Source organism: Oncorhynchus mykiss, chromosome 3, assembly GCF_057628025.1.
Source record: "Oncorhynchus mykiss isolate SJ-2025 chromosome 3, ASM5762802v1, whole genome shotgun sequence".
Taxonomy (NCBI): domain Eukaryota; kingdom Metazoa; phylum Chordata; class Actinopteri; order Salmoniformes; family Salmonidae; genus Oncorhynchus; species Oncorhynchus mykiss.
In genome coordinates, this window is record NC_143024.1 from 10745001 (window position 1) to 10764433 (window position 19433).

At 44.0% G+C, this 19433-nt stretch overlaps 1 protein-coding gene across 4 annotated transcripts in view; it reads left to right on the top strand.

The window, feature by feature from the left end:
- The window catches only part of LOC149984336 (protein Jumonji-like), a 99957-nt gene that overhangs the window by 33865 nt on the left and 46659 nt on the right, over positions 1-19433 (top strand). For all 4 annotated transcript variants that reach the window (XR_016491842.1, XR_016491843.1, XM_090220401.1 and 1 more), the window contains exons 2-4: positions 3460-3589; positions 8412-8556; positions 12091-12263. Coding sequence is in view for 2 of the 4 variants with exons in the window: in XM_090220401.1 (XP_090076527.1) it covers positions 3460-3589; positions 8412-8556; positions 12091-12263 (448 nt within the window). In the remaining 2 variants the exon portion in view is untranslated. The remainder of the gene's footprint in view (positions 1-3459; positions 3590-8411; positions 8557-12090; positions 12264-19433) is intronic.

The following is a 19433-nucleotide window of genomic DNA, read 5'->3' on the forward strand; positions in this document are numbered from 1 at the left end:
CCATGGGAGACCAGGCCACTGGCCTCCTCACCATCCCACCACCAGGCTCCTCCTGCATGGCAAAGAGGGACTTTGCAATTAATTGCAATTCATCTGATCACTCTTCATAACATACTGGAGTATATGCAAATTGCCATCATACAAACTGAGGCAGCAGACTTGTGAAAATTAATATTTGTGTCATTCTCAAAACTTTTGGCCACAACTGTACAGTGCTGTGTAGACGTGTGTTTTAGCGTCTGCTAAATGGGATACATTATACATTGTTTTCTCCCAAAGCGCTCTTATAAGAGTGAGACACCAAGTCATGTGATCTCAACCTGGTCTCAAAGCATTTCGTATTATTCTGTACGTAAATCAGAGACACTCCATTTAGTATGATAAAAGCCTTTGACACTTATGAAATGCTTGTAATTATATGTCAGTATTCCATAGTAACATCTGACAAAAACATCTAAAGACACTGAAGCAGCCAACTTTGTGGAAATGAATATTTGTGTCATTCTCAAAACGTTTGGCCATGACTGTACAAGTGAAGATTGCATTGTGTTTTTTATGCTATCTGATCGCTCTTATAAGAGAAAATCATGAGGAAGCTCCTGGTAATGGTCCTGTAAACCACTCATTTCTGTTGTGACATTCAGTAGGCTGCTATTATCACTCGGTGTTGGGAAGGACTTGACCTATTGGCTAAAGGCCAGAAGGCTTTTTATTAGCTGTGTGTGTGTGTGTGTGTGTGTGTGTGTGTGTGTGTGTGTGTGTGTGTGTGTGTGTGTGTGTGTGTGTGTGTGTGTGTGTGTGTGTGTGTGTGTGTGTGTGTGTGTGTGTGTGTGTGTGTGACTCCTTCACTGCAGCAGCACTGCTACAGTAAACGTGAAAGGAATTTTTAGACACAGTGCTATGTGGGATTTTCCCTGTGAGTGTGTGCATCCATGTTTGGTGTGTGTGTGTGTGTGTGTGTGTGTGTGTGTGTGTGTGTGTGTGTGTGTGTGCCGCGTCTGTCCGTGTGTGTGTGTATGCAACTGCGTGTGTGTACGTCTGTTTGTGTGTGTGTGCGTGCATGTCGGTGTGTGTGTGTGTGTGTGTGTGTGTGTGTGTGTGTGTGTGTGTGTGTGTGTGTGTGTGTGTGTGTGTGTGTGTGTGTATGTGTAGAGATGTGGGTCATGTGGAACAGGAAGAGGGGAGATCCACACAGGAACAGCTTCTGGGGGAGGAATGTATGCTGTTCAAACACTGTGGCCTACGTCCCAAATGGCAGCCAGAGAGCTCTGTTGTCCCTGGTCAACAGTCTTATAGAGGGAATAGGGTGTGATTTGGGATACGACCACTACCGTTCACCGACATAATAACACAATTCAGCCTGTTGGAAACCCACTCTGACGCGGTACCCTGCGGCTAACTCTCTAACAGAGGATTTCTAGTTCAACAGCATTTTCATATCCAGTGTTTGTAATGACTCTCTCTTTGTACATGTTATACAGTATAGCCTGGCTGGCCTGGACTGGTGCATAGACAGACTTACTACTGTGGTGAAGGGGCTTGAGTCTCAAGACCGACACACTGCTGAAGGACACATTAGTCTATATGATGCATGCATTACTGTACATGTGGTTCTGGGTTCCATTTGGTCAGTACCTAGGTGAAAGTTGATTGGTTGAGAGAGAAAACCCCCCCACGTTCAGTTTGGTTCCTTGTTTTCCTGTTGAACTGCTATGTCCAGTCTCTTTGATTTGATGTGTCATAGACATTTCAGCCAGGTGCTCTCCAGCTGAACAAATACTATTTCAAACTGTGTCTGTCTGAGTCAGTGCATCCCAAATGGCACCCTATTCCCTACATAGTGCACTACTTTTTGACCAGAGCCCTGGGTGTGGTTTGGGACGCAGGCTGAGAGATGAAAGCCTGTGATTTATAGAACAAACACCCAGAAGTGAGACGAGGGATACTACATCCCAAATGGCACCCTATTACCATTTAAGTGTACTACTTTTGACCAGAGCCTTATGGGTCAGTAGTGGCCCTATATAGGGAACAGGGTGCCATTTTGGACGTAGCCAGCTCTGTAGTTACACACAGGGAGGCTGCCCGACTTCCTGCCATACATCTCACCCAGGGTATTGCTTCAATGCTTTGTTCCTGAAAAGCTCTCTGGGTAATTTCCACATGTAAGGTCCGAAGGGAGGAGATGTGTGGAGCAAGGTTGTGTTCCAAATAGTAGCCTATTCCCTACGAACACAACCAAATAGTAGCCTATTCCCTACATAGTGCACTACTTTTGACCAAGGTCCAAAGAGATTTGGTTTAAAAAAAAGAAGTAGTGCACTATATAGGGAATAGGCTGACGTTTGGGACGCACCCCAACAACTGAAAGGGACTTACTCTGTGTAGGACAGGCTCAGCTCAAGGTGACCGACCGGTATTGGTATTTGGTATTTTATTAGGATCAGCATTTAGCTGTTGAGAAAGCAGCAGCTCCTCTTCCTGGGGTCCAATAGAGAACATGAAACATGACATAATATAGAACATTAACAGACAACAGCTCAACGACAGAACTACATACATTTATAATGTCAAGTATCAGTAGATACACACAGAATATCTAGGTCAAATAGAGGAGAGGTGTTGGGAGGTGTTCCTTTATCTGTTTTTGAAACCAGGTTTGCTGTTTATTTGAGCAATAAGAGATGGAAGGGATGCGATCCTGGCTCTGTATAATACTGTACAGCTTTCTTGAACTTGTTATGGATTTGGGGACTGAAACGTGTGTGTGTCAGTGTAAGTTGTGTAAGTTATACTATACAAACAATTTGTCATTTTCAACACATTAATGTTTCTTAGAAAAAAAGAAGAATTGATGCATTCAGTCTCTCCTCAACTCTTAACCAAGAGAGACTGGATGCATAGTGTGGATATTATCCCTCGGATTACAGTGTAGAGACGTTCTGTTCTGGGCCAGCTGCAGCTTAACGACGTCTTTACTAGCAGCACTGGGCCACGCGAATGGACAATAATCAAGATAAGACAAAACTAGAGCCTGCAGGACTTGCTTTGAAAGGAACAAATGAAACCATTATATTATATGACTAATTGTTGGCTCTTACCTGGCCCAGCTGCTGTGTGTGTGTGTGTGTGTGTGTGTGTGTGTGTGTGTGTGTGTGTGTGTGTGTGTGTGTGTGCGTGTGTGTTTGTTTGAGTTTTTCACATCTCACTGTCAGAAGACAGTTCCATTCACTGAATGAAAAGGTTTCAGCCCAATATGGCGCCCTATTCCCTATATAGTGCACTACCTTTGACCAGGGCCTATGGGGATAAGTCGTGCACTATATAAGAAATAGGGTGCCAGTTTGGGACAGATACCAGTTGTGAAAACAGTTATGATGTTCTTCCCTCTCTGAGACCTTGGCGTTTGCTACAATAAGCGGACATCGCTAACCCTGTCTGTCCCCCATCCTTTCTCAGGACGACAGTGACGGAATCCCGTGGTTAGAGGAACGCGAGGTGAGGAAGGTGCTCTACCTTTCTCTGAAGGAGTTTAAGAACACCCAGAGGAACAAGGTGACAGATGGCCTCGGCACAGGAAACATCAACGGTGAGTCTGTCGCCTGTAGTTGTTATTGTCACAATGTCTACATCCCAAATGGCACCCTAATCCCTATGTAGTGCACTACTTTTGACCAGAGCCCTATGGGAGAATAGGGTTCCATTTGGGAGGAAGCCATTGTCAGTGGGCCTTCAACAATAGCCTGCATTGCCTTAGAAATGACAATTGTGTTGAGCGTTTCTCTTTCTACCACATCCACAGCATACGTGTTACTAAATGGTTCTCCGGCACAGTTAGTTTCTTTAGTCTCATCAAACCAACCAGACCTCGTGAGATCAAATTCTGTTTCACTTAACCAAACGTGAGCGCAGTGTTTTGTTCCTGTTTCATGAGGCTAGAATTTCTTACCGTAAGAAGTGAGAAAGAATAGGTTCATTTTGGTATTCACAAATACCATGTTATACCTCCTTGTGAAATAGCCTCCTGTTCATACAGTACACTATTATAATTTTCCAACCTGGATAAAGAGTATTCTGAGCAGGCAGGAGAAAGGCCTGATGAAATGATTCAGCCTTTCTAACTAAACACCAACGCATTCAGAGTCAGACAGACGCTAAACTCTTAGGATGCATCTCAAGTGGAACCCTATTCCCCATTATGTAGTGCACTACTTTTGACCACGGCCCCGTAGAGTCCCGGTTCACTAATAAAAGGAACAGGGTGCCGTTTGGAATGCACACCTAGACACAAACTAACAGTAGGAAAAGCATCGTGCTGTTCAGACAGGCTCTAAAGATCAGAATAACTCATCTGGGAATAACACAAATGGAGCAGGAAGTGAACGCTGCATACACAAGTAGATGCTTCCATTTTGGCTTCTCTTCTCTACAGTAACACGTCTTCTCTGGCTGTTTACCCACACTGACAAGCTGGGAGGGGAATTCCTCTTTTCCCTGTATGCATCCCGAATGGCACCCTTTTCCCTATTTAGGCCATTTTCCCTAGGGGCCCTGGTCCAAAGTAGTTCCACTATGTAGGGTATAGTGTGCCATTTGGGATGCATGCCTCTTTTTCTCTTTGTTCACTTTCTGTTTAGACTCTCTTCTGATGTTTGTGACTGATTGGCATTTGAGTCAGGATATGGAAGTGCTGTGCTCAGCCTCTCCACGGTGCCACTCCAGGCCACTTCTGAACCTCAGCAGGAATCTCCCTACGCATGGAGGAGGCTATTATTATCTCTTGGTCTAATGTGTTTCTCTGCACTTTAACACCACTAGGAGACAACGCATGGCATTCCTGCACAGAAAATATCCCATTTTCACACCAATATCTAATATCTAAAATATATATTTTTTGAATTCTCAAAAGGTGCAAATGTTTCAGATGAATTCTCAAGGCAGACTAGATTAGATTAGACTAGATTAGATTAGAATTCTATATAAATCACTTCCTCCTTTTCCCTCTTTCCTATGTGCACTATTCATGTTCACTCATCCCACTTGTACTCTTCTAATCTCCACCCGGTACAGCCAGAAGAGGACTGGCCACCCCTCAGAGCCTGGTTCCTCTCTAGGTTTCTAATCTCCACCCGGTACAGCCAGAAGAGGACTGGCCACCCCTCAGAGCCTGGTTCCTCTCTAGGTTTCTAATCTCCACCCGGCACAGCCAGAAGAGGACTGGCCACCCCTCAGAGCCTGGTTCCTCTCTAGGTTTCTAATCTCCACCCGGCACAGCCAGAAGAGGACTGGCCACCCCTCAGAGCCTGGTTCCTCTCTAGGTTTCTAATCTCCACCCGGCACAGCCAGAAGAGGACTGGTCACCCCTCAGAGCCTGGTTCCTCTCTAGGTTTCTAATCTCCACCCGGCACAGCCAGAAGAGGACTGGCCACCCCTCAGAGCCTGGTTCCTCTCTAGGTTTCTAATCTCCACCCTGCACAGCCAGAAGAGGACTGGCCTCCCCTCAGAGCCTGGTTCCTCTCTAGGTTTCTAATCTCCACCCGGCACAGCCAGAAGAGGACTGGCCACCCCTCAGAGCCTGGTTCCTCTCTAGGTTTCTAATCTCCACCCGGCACAGCCAGAAGAGGACTGGCCACCCCTCAGAGCCTGGTTCCTCTCTAGGTTTCTAATCTCCACCCGGCACAGCCAGAAGAGGACTGGCCACCCCTCAGAGCCTGGTTCCTCTCTAGGTTTCTAATCTCCACCCGGCACAGCCAGAAGAGGACTGGCCACCCCTCAGAGCCTGGTTCCTCTCTAGGTTTTTTAATCTCCACCCGGCACAGCCAGAAGAGGACTGGTCACCCCTCAGAGCCTGGTTCCTCTCTAGGTTTCTAATCTCCACCCGGCACAGCCAGAAGAGGACTGGCCACCCCTCAGAGCCTGGTTCCTCTCTAGGTTTCTAATCTCCACCCGGCACAGCCAGAAGAGGACTGGCCACCCCTCAGAGCCTGGTTCCTCTCTAGGTTTCTTCCTAGGTTCCTGCCTTTCTAGGTTTTTTTAGCCACCGTGCTTCTACATCTGCATTGCTTGCTGTGTGGTGTTTAAGACTGGGCTTCTACATCTGCATTGCTTGCTGTGTGGTGTTTAAGACTGGGCTTCTACATCTGCATTGCTTGCTGTGTGGTGTTTAAGACTGGGCTTCTACATCTGCATTGCTTGCTGTGTGGTGTTTAAGACTGGGCTTCTACATCTGCATTGCTTGCTGCTTGGTGTTTAAGACTGGGCTTCTGTATAAGTACTTTGTGACATCTGCTGATGTAAAAAAGGGCTTCATAAAGACATTTGATTGATTGCTGCCAATCATTTGTTCAGTAACACCAATGAAATGAAACAGGCAGGAGGAGAGCAGCTTGAACCCTCGACCTTCTGGCCTGAAGCCCAGAGCACCATCGACTGTGCCACAGAAGCATGATCCTTTACACCACAGGAGAGCAGCTTGAACCCTCGACCTTCTGGCCTGAAGCCCAGAGCACCATCGACTGTGCCACAGAAGCATGATCCTTTACACCACAGATAGAGGAATATTTGAGGCGTCACTACAGACACTCTGGTTCGAATCCGGGCCGTATCACAACCGGCCGTGATTGGGAATCCCATAGGGCGGCGCACAGCGTCGTGTTTTCACCAGGGTGAGGCCGTCATTGTAAATAAGAATTTGTTCTTATCTAACTTGCCTAGATAAATAAAGGTTCAATACAAATATATATCAAACATAATCAACAAACTGTCAGACATAATAAGCTGATGAACCCTAAATCTCAGTCACTACCGGCATGCAGACATTATTCATCCTCTGGACAAAAGCTATGCAAGATCCCCATTGCCAGTGTTACACTAGTGCCGTGCTAATTCCAGTTATTTCTCTAGTTCAATGGGTCATTAGGAATATTATAATTCTGCCATGATTACAGTGATTGTCTGGTAGTAAAGTACATTCTGTCTAATAATGTAAGGATAATGCCCCCTTCTGTGGCTTTTACTGTGGACTTCCTGTCTGATTCATTTCTCTCTAATGGGCTCTCCTACGCACGCACGCACACACACACGCACACACGCACAGACGCACGCACGCACAGTGTTCTGTAACAGGAACGAGCCATTCCCAGCCAAATGGCACCCTATGCCCTATATAGTGCGCTACTTTTTACCAGAGACATATTGGCCTTGCACTAAATATGGAATAGGGTGTCATTTGGGACACCGTCCTTTGAGCAGACCAAAGTACAGCAACACCGACGGACGACTTCTGTTTCTGTGCTGCATGTATTTATGTCCTCAACAACGATGAACAACGATCAACAACTTGGGTACAAGGGGGGTGCAAAGTACGGCCCACAAGCACTTCAATCCGGCCCCCTTTTTTCTCCACAATTTAGTTTTGTCCAGTTTGGTAGTTACAGTCTTGTCTCATCGCTGCAACTCTCGTACGGACTCGGTAGAGGCGAAGGTTGAGAGCTGTGCATCCTCCGAAACACGACCCAGCCAAGCCGCACTGCTTCTTGACACAATGCCCACTTAACCCAGAAGCCAGCAGCACCCATGTGTCGGAGGAAACACCTGGCGACCATGTCAGCGTGCACTGCGTGCGGCCCGCCACAAGAGTCGCTAGAGCGAGATGGGACAAGGACATCCCTGCCTGCCAAACCCTCTCCTAACCCGGACGATGCTGGGCCAGCCAATTGTGCGCCACCTCATGGGTCTCCCAGTCACGATCGGCCTGGGATAGAACCCGGGTCTGTAGTAATGCCTTAGACTTGGGAGGCCCCCGCAAATTGATTTTAACAAACAATTGGTCCCCAAAAAATGCATCCCTCCGTTGAATTTCAAAATCCCGATGTGCCCTTTGAGCCAAACAGATTACCAACCCTTGACTTAGAACAATGATGAACAATGACAGAACTTTTGGTTGTGTTCAACTTGAATAGTTTGCTGGCTATAGACATAATTATTACAGTAGTAAATGCATCAGCCAAGTATAGCAAACAAGTGCTTAAAAAGTATATCAGAAATGTTTAATTGGTATTGGTACTGATAAAAAGATGTTAAACAATAATCACATTCAGTAACACCATCTGTCTGTTTAGAATGAACAGAAACACATTTGAGATTGTAAAAAAGGCTGTTTTCTTGCCAAGCCAGATTGCTTGATGGTTTTGGGATAAAGCTTTTGCATCATGGAATATAACTTTGCATCGTTACAAAGTGGGAACGGCCGTGTGAGACACGGGATTGAATCCCACCCCTGACACTTCCCCACTTTCTCTTTTTAATAACAAGTTACATGGCCGAGGGTCTAGCTACTGAATTTGATTCTGCACCTTTGACATGTCAGTTAGTGTTGATTGTAATTGATTGTGCCTCTCCCTGACCAACAGGCTCTTTCCCACACAGCCATGGCTGCCGGTCAGGACCAGGGGCAGGCATACTGGCAGTCAACGGTAAAGCTGAGTGCTCACGCTGCTCGTCTCAAAGCAACGATGGTAGCAGCGAGTATTCCGGGGACGATCCAGTCAGAAAGAGGTGACCCCTCCCTGTATTACAATGTGGTTCAACTGTGTTAAAGGGGCAATCTGGGATGGGTACATATATGTCTGGCCTTACATGAATGATATTTATTTATTGAGTCTTGAGTAATATAAAGCTCTCTCTATAAATGTCTCATATGAGCTGAGCTCAACAGTCTTACCCGATCAGAACCCAAAATAAACGCTTGTTTTACTCAGAACAGCAATATGTTATAGTGTTGTGATCTGAGTGTGTACGAGAACAGGAGGATTGGACTGCTGTGGTCTGGGCACTGTGTTACTGTTTGGACCAGGGAGGCGCTGGTAAGAAGGGACGTTGTGTAGTGTACTGTCCTCCTGCTGTCCACCGGCTGTCTCCTATTGGCAGCCAATCAGACCGGGCTGTGTGACAGCCAACTGTCCTGTTGCTCCACTCTGCCAAGTCCAGATCTAATAAAACAACTACCAATGTTTTTACAACTGTTTTTATCATATTCAAAAACATCTAAAAGAACAGCCAGTGTTTGTGACAGTCTGTGTTTCTGTGGTGCTGAAAACAAAGCCCACCAAAATACAGTGTCTGTGTTTCAAATGGCACCCTATTCCCTGCATAGTGCACTACTTTTGACCAGAGCTCTGGGGGTAGTATTGACCTAATTTAGTCAGGAAGGAGATGCTGAGATCACTGAGAGAGAGCTTATCAACTGAAGAGAGAGAGAGAGAGAGAGCTTATCAACTGAAGAGAGAGAGAGAGAGAGAGCTTATCAACTGAAGAGAGAGCGAGCTTATCAACTGAAGAGAGAGAGCTTATCAACTGAAGAGAGAGAGAGCTTATCAACTGAAAAGAGGGAGAGCTTATCAACTGAAGAGAGAGAGAGAGAGTTTATCAACTGAAGAGAGAGAGAGAGCTTATCAACTGAAGAGAGAGAGAGAGAGAGAGCTTATCAACTGAAGAGAGAGCGAGCTTATCAACTGAAGAGAGAGAGAGAGCTTATCAACTGAAGAGAGAGCGAGCTTATCAACTGAAGAGAGAGCGAGCTTATCAACTGAAGAGGGAGAGCTTATCAAATCAAAATGTATTTGTCACGTGCGCTGAATACAACAGGTGTAGTAGACCTTACAGGGAAATGCTGAATACAACAGGTGTAGTAGACCTTACAGTGAAATGCTGAATACAACAGGTGTAGTAGACCTTACAGTGAAATGCAGAATACAACAGGTGTAGTAGACCTTACAGTGAAATGCTGAATACAACAGGTGTAGTAGACCTTAGAGTGAAATGCTGAATACAACAGGTGTAGTAGACCTTACAGTGAAATGCTGAATACAACAGGTGTAGTAGACCTTACAGTGAAATGCTGAATACAACAGGTGTAGGTAGACCTTACAGTGAAATGCTGAATACAACAGGTGTAGGTAGACCTTACAGTGAAATGCTGAATACAACAGGTGTAGGTAGACTTTACAGTGAAATGCTGAATACAACAGGTGTAGTAGACCTTACAGTGAAATGCTGAATACAACAGGTGTAGGTAGACCTTACAGTGAAATGCTGAATACAACAGGTGTAGTAGACCTTACAGTGAAATGCTGAATACAACAGGTGTAGTAGACCTTACAGTGAAATGCTGAATACAACAGGTGTAGTAGACCTTACAGTGAAATGCTTACTTACAGGCTCTAACCTGCAAAAAGGGTATTAGGTGAACAATAGGTAAGTAAAGAAATTAAACAACAGTAAAAAGACAGGCTATATACAGTAGCGAGGCTATAAAAGTAGTGAGGCTACGTACAGACACCTGTTAGTCAACTGAAGAGAGAGAGAGAGCTTATCAACTGAAGAGAGAGAGAGAGCTTATCAACTGAAGAGAGAGAGAGACCTTATCAACTGAAGAGAGAGAGCTTATCAACTGAAGAGTGAGAGCTTATCACCTGAAAAGAAAGAGAGCTTATCAACTGAAGAGACAGAGAGAGAGCTTATCAACTGAAGAGAGAGAGAGCTTATCAACTGAGAGAGAGAGAGAGAGAGCTTATCAACTGAAGAGAGAGAGACCTTATCAACTGAAGAGAGAGAGCTTATCAACTGAGAGAGAGAGAGAGAGAGCTTATCAACTGGAGAGAGAGAGAGAGAGCTTATCAACTGAGAGAGAGAGAGAGAGCTTATCAACTGAAGAGAGAGAGCTTATCAACTGAAGAGTGAGAGCTTATCACCTGAAAAGAAAGAGACCTTATCAACTGAAGAGAGAGAGAGCTTATCAACTGAGAGAGAGAGAGAGAGAGCTTATCAACTGAAGAGAGAGAGAGACCTTATCAACTGAAGAGAGAGAGAGAGAGCTTATCAACTGAAGAGAGAGAGCGAGACAGAGAAGAGAGAGAGCTTATCAACTGAAGAGAGAGTGAGAGAGACAGAGAAGAGAGAGAGAGCTTATCAACTGAAGAGAGAGAGAGCTTATCAACTAAAGAGAGAGAGAGAGAGAGAGCTTATCAACTGAAGAGAGAGAGAGAGAAAGCTTATCAACTGAAGAGAGAGAGTTTATCAACTGAAGAGAGAGAGCTTATCAACTGAAGAGAGAGAGGGAGCTTATCAACTGAAGAGAGAGAGTTTATCAACTGAAGAGAGAGAGAGAGAGAGCTTATCAACTGAAGAGAGAGAGAGAGGGGGAGAGAGAGAGAGAGCTTATCAACTGAAGAGAGAGAGAGAGAGAGAGAGCTTATCAACTGAAGAGAGAGAGAGCTTATCAACTGAAGAGAGAGAGAGAGATTATCAACTGAAGAGAGAGCGAGCTTATCAACTGAAGAGAGAGCGAGCTTATCAACTGAAGAGGGAGAGCTTATCAAATCAAAATGTATTTGTCACGTGCGCTGAATACAACAGGTGTAGTAGACCTTACAGGGAAATGCTGAATACAACAGGTGTAGTAGACCTTACAGTGAAATGCTGAATACAACAGGTGTAGTAGACCTTACAGTGAAATGCAGAATACAACAGGTGTAGTAGACCTTACAGTGAAATGCTGAATACAACAGGTGTAGTAGACCTTACAGTGAAATGCTGAATACAACAGGTGTAGTAGACCTTACAGTGAAATGCTGAATACAACAGGTGTAGTAGACCTTACAGTGAAATGCTGAATACAACAGGTGTAGGTAGACCTTACAGTGAAATGCTGAATACAACGAGAGAGAGCTTATCAACTGAAGAGAGAGAGAGCTTATCAACTGAAGAGAGAGAGAGAGATTATCAACTGAAGAGAGAGAGAGAGAGAGAGAGAGAGATTATCAACTGAAGAGAGAGAGAGAGCTTATCAACTGAAGAGAGAGAGAGAGAGAGAGAGAGAGAGAGAGAGATTATCAACTGAAGGCAGGAATATTCTAATTACTTCCATTTATTGGCCCAGTGAATCAGTTGGATATTTGTAATTGGGTAATATTGATATCTGTCTCATCTCTTCTTCACCTGAGTCCCAAATGACACCCTATTCAGTGCACTAGTTTACTACCAGGGCCCATAGAATGTAAATGTAAAAATGTCTCTTCTCTCACTTGCCAGACCACGGCTGCAGGCTCAGAGGAAGTTTGCCCAGTCTCAGCCCAGCTCCCCCAGTGCCACACCGATCAAGCTGTCTGAGACCCTCTTGCCCCCCAGCCCCACCTCTCCCCTCAGCGACCTCACCAGACGCAAGCCCAAGACCGAGGACTTCCTCACCTTCCTCTGTTTACGAGGTGAGTGGCCTGCAACCTTTAGTTTTTATGGAACTTTGATTTATCCAGGAAGTTCCGTAGAGGTCAGAATAGCTCTTTTACAAGGGAGACCTACCACAATATAAAGGGCTTTGGTGTCACGGCTCAGACTAAAGACCCAGATACAGACACAGGAGGCGGATAGCACGAGTCTCAGAGTTTATTATAGAACACGGGGCAGAGGAAAGGTAAGTCAAGACAGGCAAAGAGTCCTAATCCAAATCAGAGTCAGACAGGTACAGGACAACAGGCATGATCAGGGTCATGATAGGCAGACATGTCAGAACTGGGAAGACTAGGAGAAACAAAAAACTAGAGCACAGGAAAACACAGGGAACACGCTGGTAGGACTTGACAGGACAAGACGAACTGGCAACAGACAAACAGAAAACGCAGCAATAAATACACAGGAGATAATGGAGACCTCCTCGGAGACACCTGGTAGGGGGTGGAGACCTCCTCGGAGACACCTGGTAGGGGGTGGAGACCTCCTCGGAGACACCTGGTAGGGGGTGGAGACCTCCTCGGAGACACCTGGTAGGGGGTGGAGACAAGCACAAGACAGGTGAAAAACAGATCAAGGTGTGACATTCTGTGCACTTTTATGTCCAATCCCATTTTACACAAATTAACACATTTGGATTGCAAAGTTCAGTTATGTGTTGAAGTGCTGTGTGTGTGTGTGTGTGTGTGTGTGTGTGTGTGTGTGTGTGTGTGTGTGTGTGTGTGTGTGTGTGTGTGTGTGTGTGTGTGTGTGTGTGTGTGTGTGTGTGTGTGTGTGTGTGTGGGTTCCCTCATGTACTACTGTGAAGTGGATTGTACACGTGTTCAACAGTTTTAGTCGTGGGCTGACTTGGCAACCTGTCGCGTAAGCTTATTGGTCGAATGCGGAACACGAGCTCACGAGGAAGTAATGCTTCAATGTCATAGACTAATGCAGTAAGTAGTGCGCTATGTAGGGAATAGGGTGCCACTAGGGACACAGTTCTGGTTTTATGATGGTGTTCCCTTTAAGTGGCCTGTAACTGGGCTAAGTATTTAGAGTGTCTGGTCTGGCTCCAGTCCCAGGGTGGATCTGAATTACAGTCCATTATACTGTGGGTTGGCTTCCTCCTAACCTCAACCTCAACCTCAAACACAAATCTCTTTTCCCCCTGAAAAAGTTAGTGACAGCTTCAGGTTCCAGACAGCCTTGAATATGTCTCATTGGCTTATCCTATTCATCTAGTGATGAAGGGGTTGGAATAGCCAGTCAAACCAGACAAACACTGAAACTTACGTACCAAATCAGAGAATACATTCATGCTGATCTGTGTCTCTATCTCTGTAACTTGTCAGTATAGCAGTGGTGTCAATGGAACAGTATAGTAGTGGTGTCAATGGAACAGTATAGTAGTGGTGTCAATGGAACAGTATAGTAGTGGTGTCAATGGAACAGTATAACAGTGGAGTGTCAATGGAACAGTATAGTAGTGGTGTCAATGGAACAGTATAGTAGTGGAGTGTCAATGGAACAGTATAGTAGTGCGTGTCAATGGAACAGTATAGTAGTGGTGTCAATGGAACAGTATAACAGTGGAGTGTCAATGGAACAGTATAGTAGTGGTGTCAATGGAACAGTATAGTAGTGCGTGTCAATGGAACAGTATAGTAGTGGAGTGTCAATGGAACAGTATAGTAGTGGTGTCAATGGAACAGTATAACAGTGGAGTGTCAATGGAACAGTATAGTAGTGGTGTCAATGGAACAGTATAGTAGTGCGTGTCAATGGAACAGTATAGTAGTGGTGTCAATGGAACAGTATAGTAGTGGAGTGTCAATGGAACAGTATAGCAGTGGTGTCAATGGAACAGTATAGTAGTGGAGTGTCAATGGAACAGTATAGTAGTGGAGTGTCAATGGAACAGTATAGTAGTGGAGTGTCAATGGAACAGTATAGCAGTGGTGTCAATGGAACAGTATAGTAGTGGTGTCAATGGAACAGTATAGTAGTGGAGTGTCAATGGAACAGTATAGTAGTGTAGTGTCAATGGAACAGTACAGTAGTGGAGAGTCAATCGAACAGTATAGTAGGGGTGTCAATGGAGCAGTATAGTAGTGGAGTGTCAATGGAACAGTATAGTAGTGTAGTGTTTAATGGAACAGTATAGTCGTGGTGTCAATAGAACAGTATAGTAGTGGTGTCAATGGAACAGTATAGTAGTGGTGTCAATGGAACAGTATAGTAGTGGAGTGTCAATGGAACAGTATTATAGTGGTGTCAATGGAACAGGATAGTGGTGGAGTGTCAATGGAACTGTATAGTAGTGGTGTCAATGGAGCAGTATAGTAGTGGAGTGTCAATGGAACAGTATATTAGTGGTGTTAATGGAACAGTATAGTAGTGGTGTCAATAGAACAGTATAGTAGTGGTGTCAATAGAACAGTATAGTAGTGGTGTCAATGGAACAGTATAGTAGTGGTGTCAATGGAACAGTATAGCAATGGAGTGACAATGGAACAGTATAGTAGTGGTGTCAATGGAACAGTATATTAGTGGTGTTAATGGAACAGTATAGTAGTGGAGTGTCAATGGAACAGTATAGCAGTGGTGTCAATGGAACAGTATAGTAGTGGAGTGTCAATGGAACAGTATATTAGTGGTGTTAATGGAACAGTATAGTAGTGGTGACAATGGAACAGTATAGTAGTGGTGTCAATGGAACAGTATAGTAGTGGAGTGTCAATGGAACAGTATAGTAGTGGTGTCAATGGAACAGTATAGTAGTGGTGTCAATGGAACAGTATAGTAGTGGAGTGTCAATGGAACAGTATAGTAGTGACGTGTCAATGGAACAGTACAGTAGTGGAGAGTCAATGGAACAGTATAGTAGGGGTGTCAATGGAACAGTATAGTAGTGGTGTCAATGGAACAGTATAGTAGTGGAGTGTCAATGGAACAGTATAGTAGTGGTGTCAATGGAACAGTATAGTAGTGGTGTCAATGGAACAGTATAGTAGTGGTGTCAATGGAACAGTATATTAGGGGTGTCAATGGAACAGTATAGTAGTGGTGTCAATGGAACAGTATAGTAGTGGAGTGTCAATGGAACAGTATAGCAGTGGTGTCAATGGAACAGTATAGTAGTGGAGTGTCAATGGAACAGTATATTAGTGGTGTTAATGGAACAGTATAGTAGTGGTGTCAATGGAACAGTATAGTAGTGGTGTCAATGGAACAGTATAGTAGTGGAGTGTCAATGGAACAGTATAGTAGTGGTGTCAATGGAACAGTATAGTAGTGGTGTCAATGGAACAGTATATATGAGTGGTGTTAATGGAACAGTATAGTAGTGGTGTCAATGGAACAGTATAGTAGTGGAGTGTCAATGGAACAGTATAGTAGTGGTGTCAATGGAACAGTATAGTAGTGGTGTCAATGGAACAGTATATATTAGTGGTGTTAATGGAACAGTATAGTAGTGGTGTCAATGGAACAGTATAGTAGTGGAGTGTCAATGGAACAGTATAGTAGTGGTGTCAATGGAACAGTATAGTAGTGGTGTCAATGGAACAGTATAGTAGTGGTGTCAATGGAACAGTATAGTAGTGGTGTCAATGGAACAGTATAGTAGTGGTGTCAATGGAACAGTATAGTAGTGGTGTCAATGGAACAGTATAGTAGTGGTGTCAATGGAACAGTATAGTCGTGGTGTCAATGGAACAGTATAGTAGTGGAGTGTCAATGGAACAGTATAGTAGTGGTGTCAATGGAACAGTATAACAGTGGAGTGTCAATGGAACAGTATAGTAGTGGTGCCAATGGAACAGTATAGTAGTGGTGTCAATGGAACAGTATAGTAGTGGTGTCAATGGAACAGTATAACAGTGGAGTGTCAATGGAACAGTATAGTAGTGGTGTCAATGGAACAGTATAGTAGTGGTGTCCATGGAACAGTATAGTAGTGGAGTGTCAATGGAACAGTATAGTAGTGGTGTCAATGGAACAGTATAGTAGTGGTGTCAATGGAACAGTATAGTAGTGGAGTGCCAATGGAACAGTATAGTAGTGGAGTGTCAATGGAACAGTACAGTAGTGGAGAGTCAATGGAACAGTATAGTAGGGGTGTCAATGGAACAGTATAGTAGTGGTGTCAATGGAACAGTATAGTAGTGGAGTGTCAATGGAACAGTATAGTAGTGGAGTGTCAATGGAACAGTATAGTAGTGGAGTGACAATGGAACAGTATAGCAGTGGTGTCAATGGAACAGTATAGTGGTGGAGTGTCAATGGAACACTATAGTAGTGGTGTCAATGGAACAGTATAGCAGTGGTGTCAATGGAACAGTATAGTAGTGGTGTCAATGGAACAGTATTGTAGTGGTGTCAATGGAACAGTATAACAGTGGAGTGTCAATGGAACAGTATAGTAGTGGTGTCCATGGAACAGTATAGTAGTGGTGTCAATGGAACAGTATAGTAGTGGAGTGTCAATGGAACAGTATAGTAGTGGTGTCAATGGAACAGTATAGTAGTGGTGTCAATGGAACAGTATAGTAGTGGAGTGTCAATGGAACAGTATAGTAGTGGAGTGTCAATGGAACAGTATAGTAGTGGAGTGTCAATGGAACAGTATAGTAGTGGTGTCAATGGAACAGTATAGTAGTGGTGTCAATGGAACAGTATAGTAGTGGAGTGTCAATGGAACAGTATAGTAGTGGAGTGTCAATGGAACAGTACAGTAGTGGAGAGTCAATGGAACAGTATAGTAGGGGTGTCAATGGAACAGTATAGTAGTGGAGTGTCAATGGAACAGTATAGTAGTGGAGTGTCAATGGAACAGTATAGTAGTGGTGTCAATGGAACAGTATAGTAGTGGTGTCAATGGAACAGTATAGCAGTGGTGTCAATGGAACAGTATAGCAGTGGCGTCAATGGAACAGTATAGTGGTGGAGTGTCAATGGAACAGTATTGTAGTGGTGTCAATGGAACAGTATAGTAGTGGTGTCAATGGAACAGTATTGTAGTGGTGTCAATGGAACAGTATAGTAGTGGTGTCAATAGAACAGTATAGTAGTGGAGTGTCAATGGAACAGTATTATAGTGGTGTCAATGGAACAGGATAGTGGTGGAGTGTCAATGGAACTGTATAGTAGTGGTGTCAATGGAACAGTATAGTAGTGGAGTGTCAATGGAACAGTATATTAGTGGTGTTAATGGAACAGTATAGTCGTGGTGTCAATAGAACAGTATAGTAGTGGTGTCAATGGAACAGTATAGTAGTGGTGTCAATGGAACAGTATAGTAGTGGTGTCAATGGAACAGTATAGCAGTGGTGTCAATGGAACAGTATAGCAGTGGTGTCAATGGAACAGTATAGTGGTGGAGTGTCAATGGAACAGTATTGTAGTGGTGTCAATGGAACAGTATAGTAGTGGTGTCAATGGAACAGTATTGTAGTGGTGTCAATGGTACAGTATAGTAGTGGTGTCAATAGAACAGTATAGTAGTGGAGTGTCAATGGAACAGTATTATAGTGGTGTCAATGGAACAGGATAGTGGTGGAGTGTCAATGGAACTGTATAGTAGTGGTGTCAATGGAACAGTATAGTAGTGGAGTGTCAATGGAACAGTATATTAGTGGTGTTAATGGAACAGTATAGTAGTGGTGTCAATGGAACAGTATAGTAGTGGTGTCAATAGAACAGTATAGTAGTGGTGTCAATAGAACAGTATAGTAGTGGTGTCAATAGAACAGTATAGTAGTGGTGTCAATGGAACAGTATAGTAGTGGTGTCAATGGAACAGTATAGCAGTGGAGTGACAATGGAACAGTATAGTAGTGGTGTCAATGGAACAGTATATTAGTGGTGTTAATGGAACAGTATAGTAGTGGAGTGTCAATGGAACAGTATAGTAGTGGTGTCAATGGAACAGTATAGTAGTGGTGTCAATGGAACAGTATAGTAGTGGAGTGTCAATGGAACAGTATAGTAGTGGAGTGTCAATGGAACAGTACAGTAGTGGAGAGTCAATGGAACAGTATAGTAGGGGTGTCAATGGAACAGTATAGTAGTGGTGTCAATGGAACAGTATAGTAGTGGAGTGTCAATGGAACAGTATAGTAGTGGTGTCAATGGAACAGTATAGTAGTGGTGTCAATGGAACAGTATAGTAGTGGAGTGTCAATGGAACAGTATATTAGTGGTGTCAATGGAACAGTATAGTAGTGGTGTCAATGGAACAGTATAGTCGTGGTGTCAATGGAACAGTATAGTAGTGGTGTCAATGGAACAGTATATTAGTGGTGTCAATGGAACAGTATAGTAGTGGTGTCAATGGAACAGTATAGTCGTGGTGTCAATGGAACAGTATAGTAGTGGTGTCCATGGAACAGTATAGTAGTGGAGTGTCAATGGAACAGTATAGTAGTGGAGTGTCAATGGAACAGTATAGTAGTGGTGTCAATGGAACAGTATAGTAGTGGTGTCAATGGAACAGTATAGTAGTGGAGTGTCAATGGAACAGTATAGTAGTGGAGTGTCAATGGAACAGTACAGTAGTGGAGAGTCAATGGAACAGTATAGTAGGGGTGTCAATGGAACAGTATAGTAGTGGTGTCAATGGAACAGTATAGTAGTGGAGTGTCAATGGAACAGTATAGTAGTGGAGTGTCAATGGAACAGTACAGTAGTGGAGAGTCAATGGAACAGTATAGTAGGGGTGTCAATGGAACAGTATAGTAGTGGAGTGTCAATGGAACAGTATAGTAGTGGAGTGTCAATGGAACAGTATAGTAGTGGTGTTAATGGAACAGTATAGTAGTGGTGTCAATGGAACAGTATAGTAGTGGTGTCAATGGAACAGTATAGTAGTGGAGTGTCAATGGAACAGTATAGTAGGGGTGTCAATGGAACAGTATATTAGGGGTGTCAATGGAACAGTATAGTAGTGGTGTCAATGGAACAGTATAGCAGTGGAGTGACAATGGAACAGTATAGCAGTGGTGTCAATGGAACAGTATAGTGGTGGTGTCAATGGAACAGTATAGCAGTGGAGTGACAATGGAACAGTATAGCAGTGGTGTCAATGGAACAGTATAGTGGTGGAGTGTCAATGGAACACTATAGTAGTGGTGTCAATGGAACAGTATAGCAGTGGAGTGTCAATG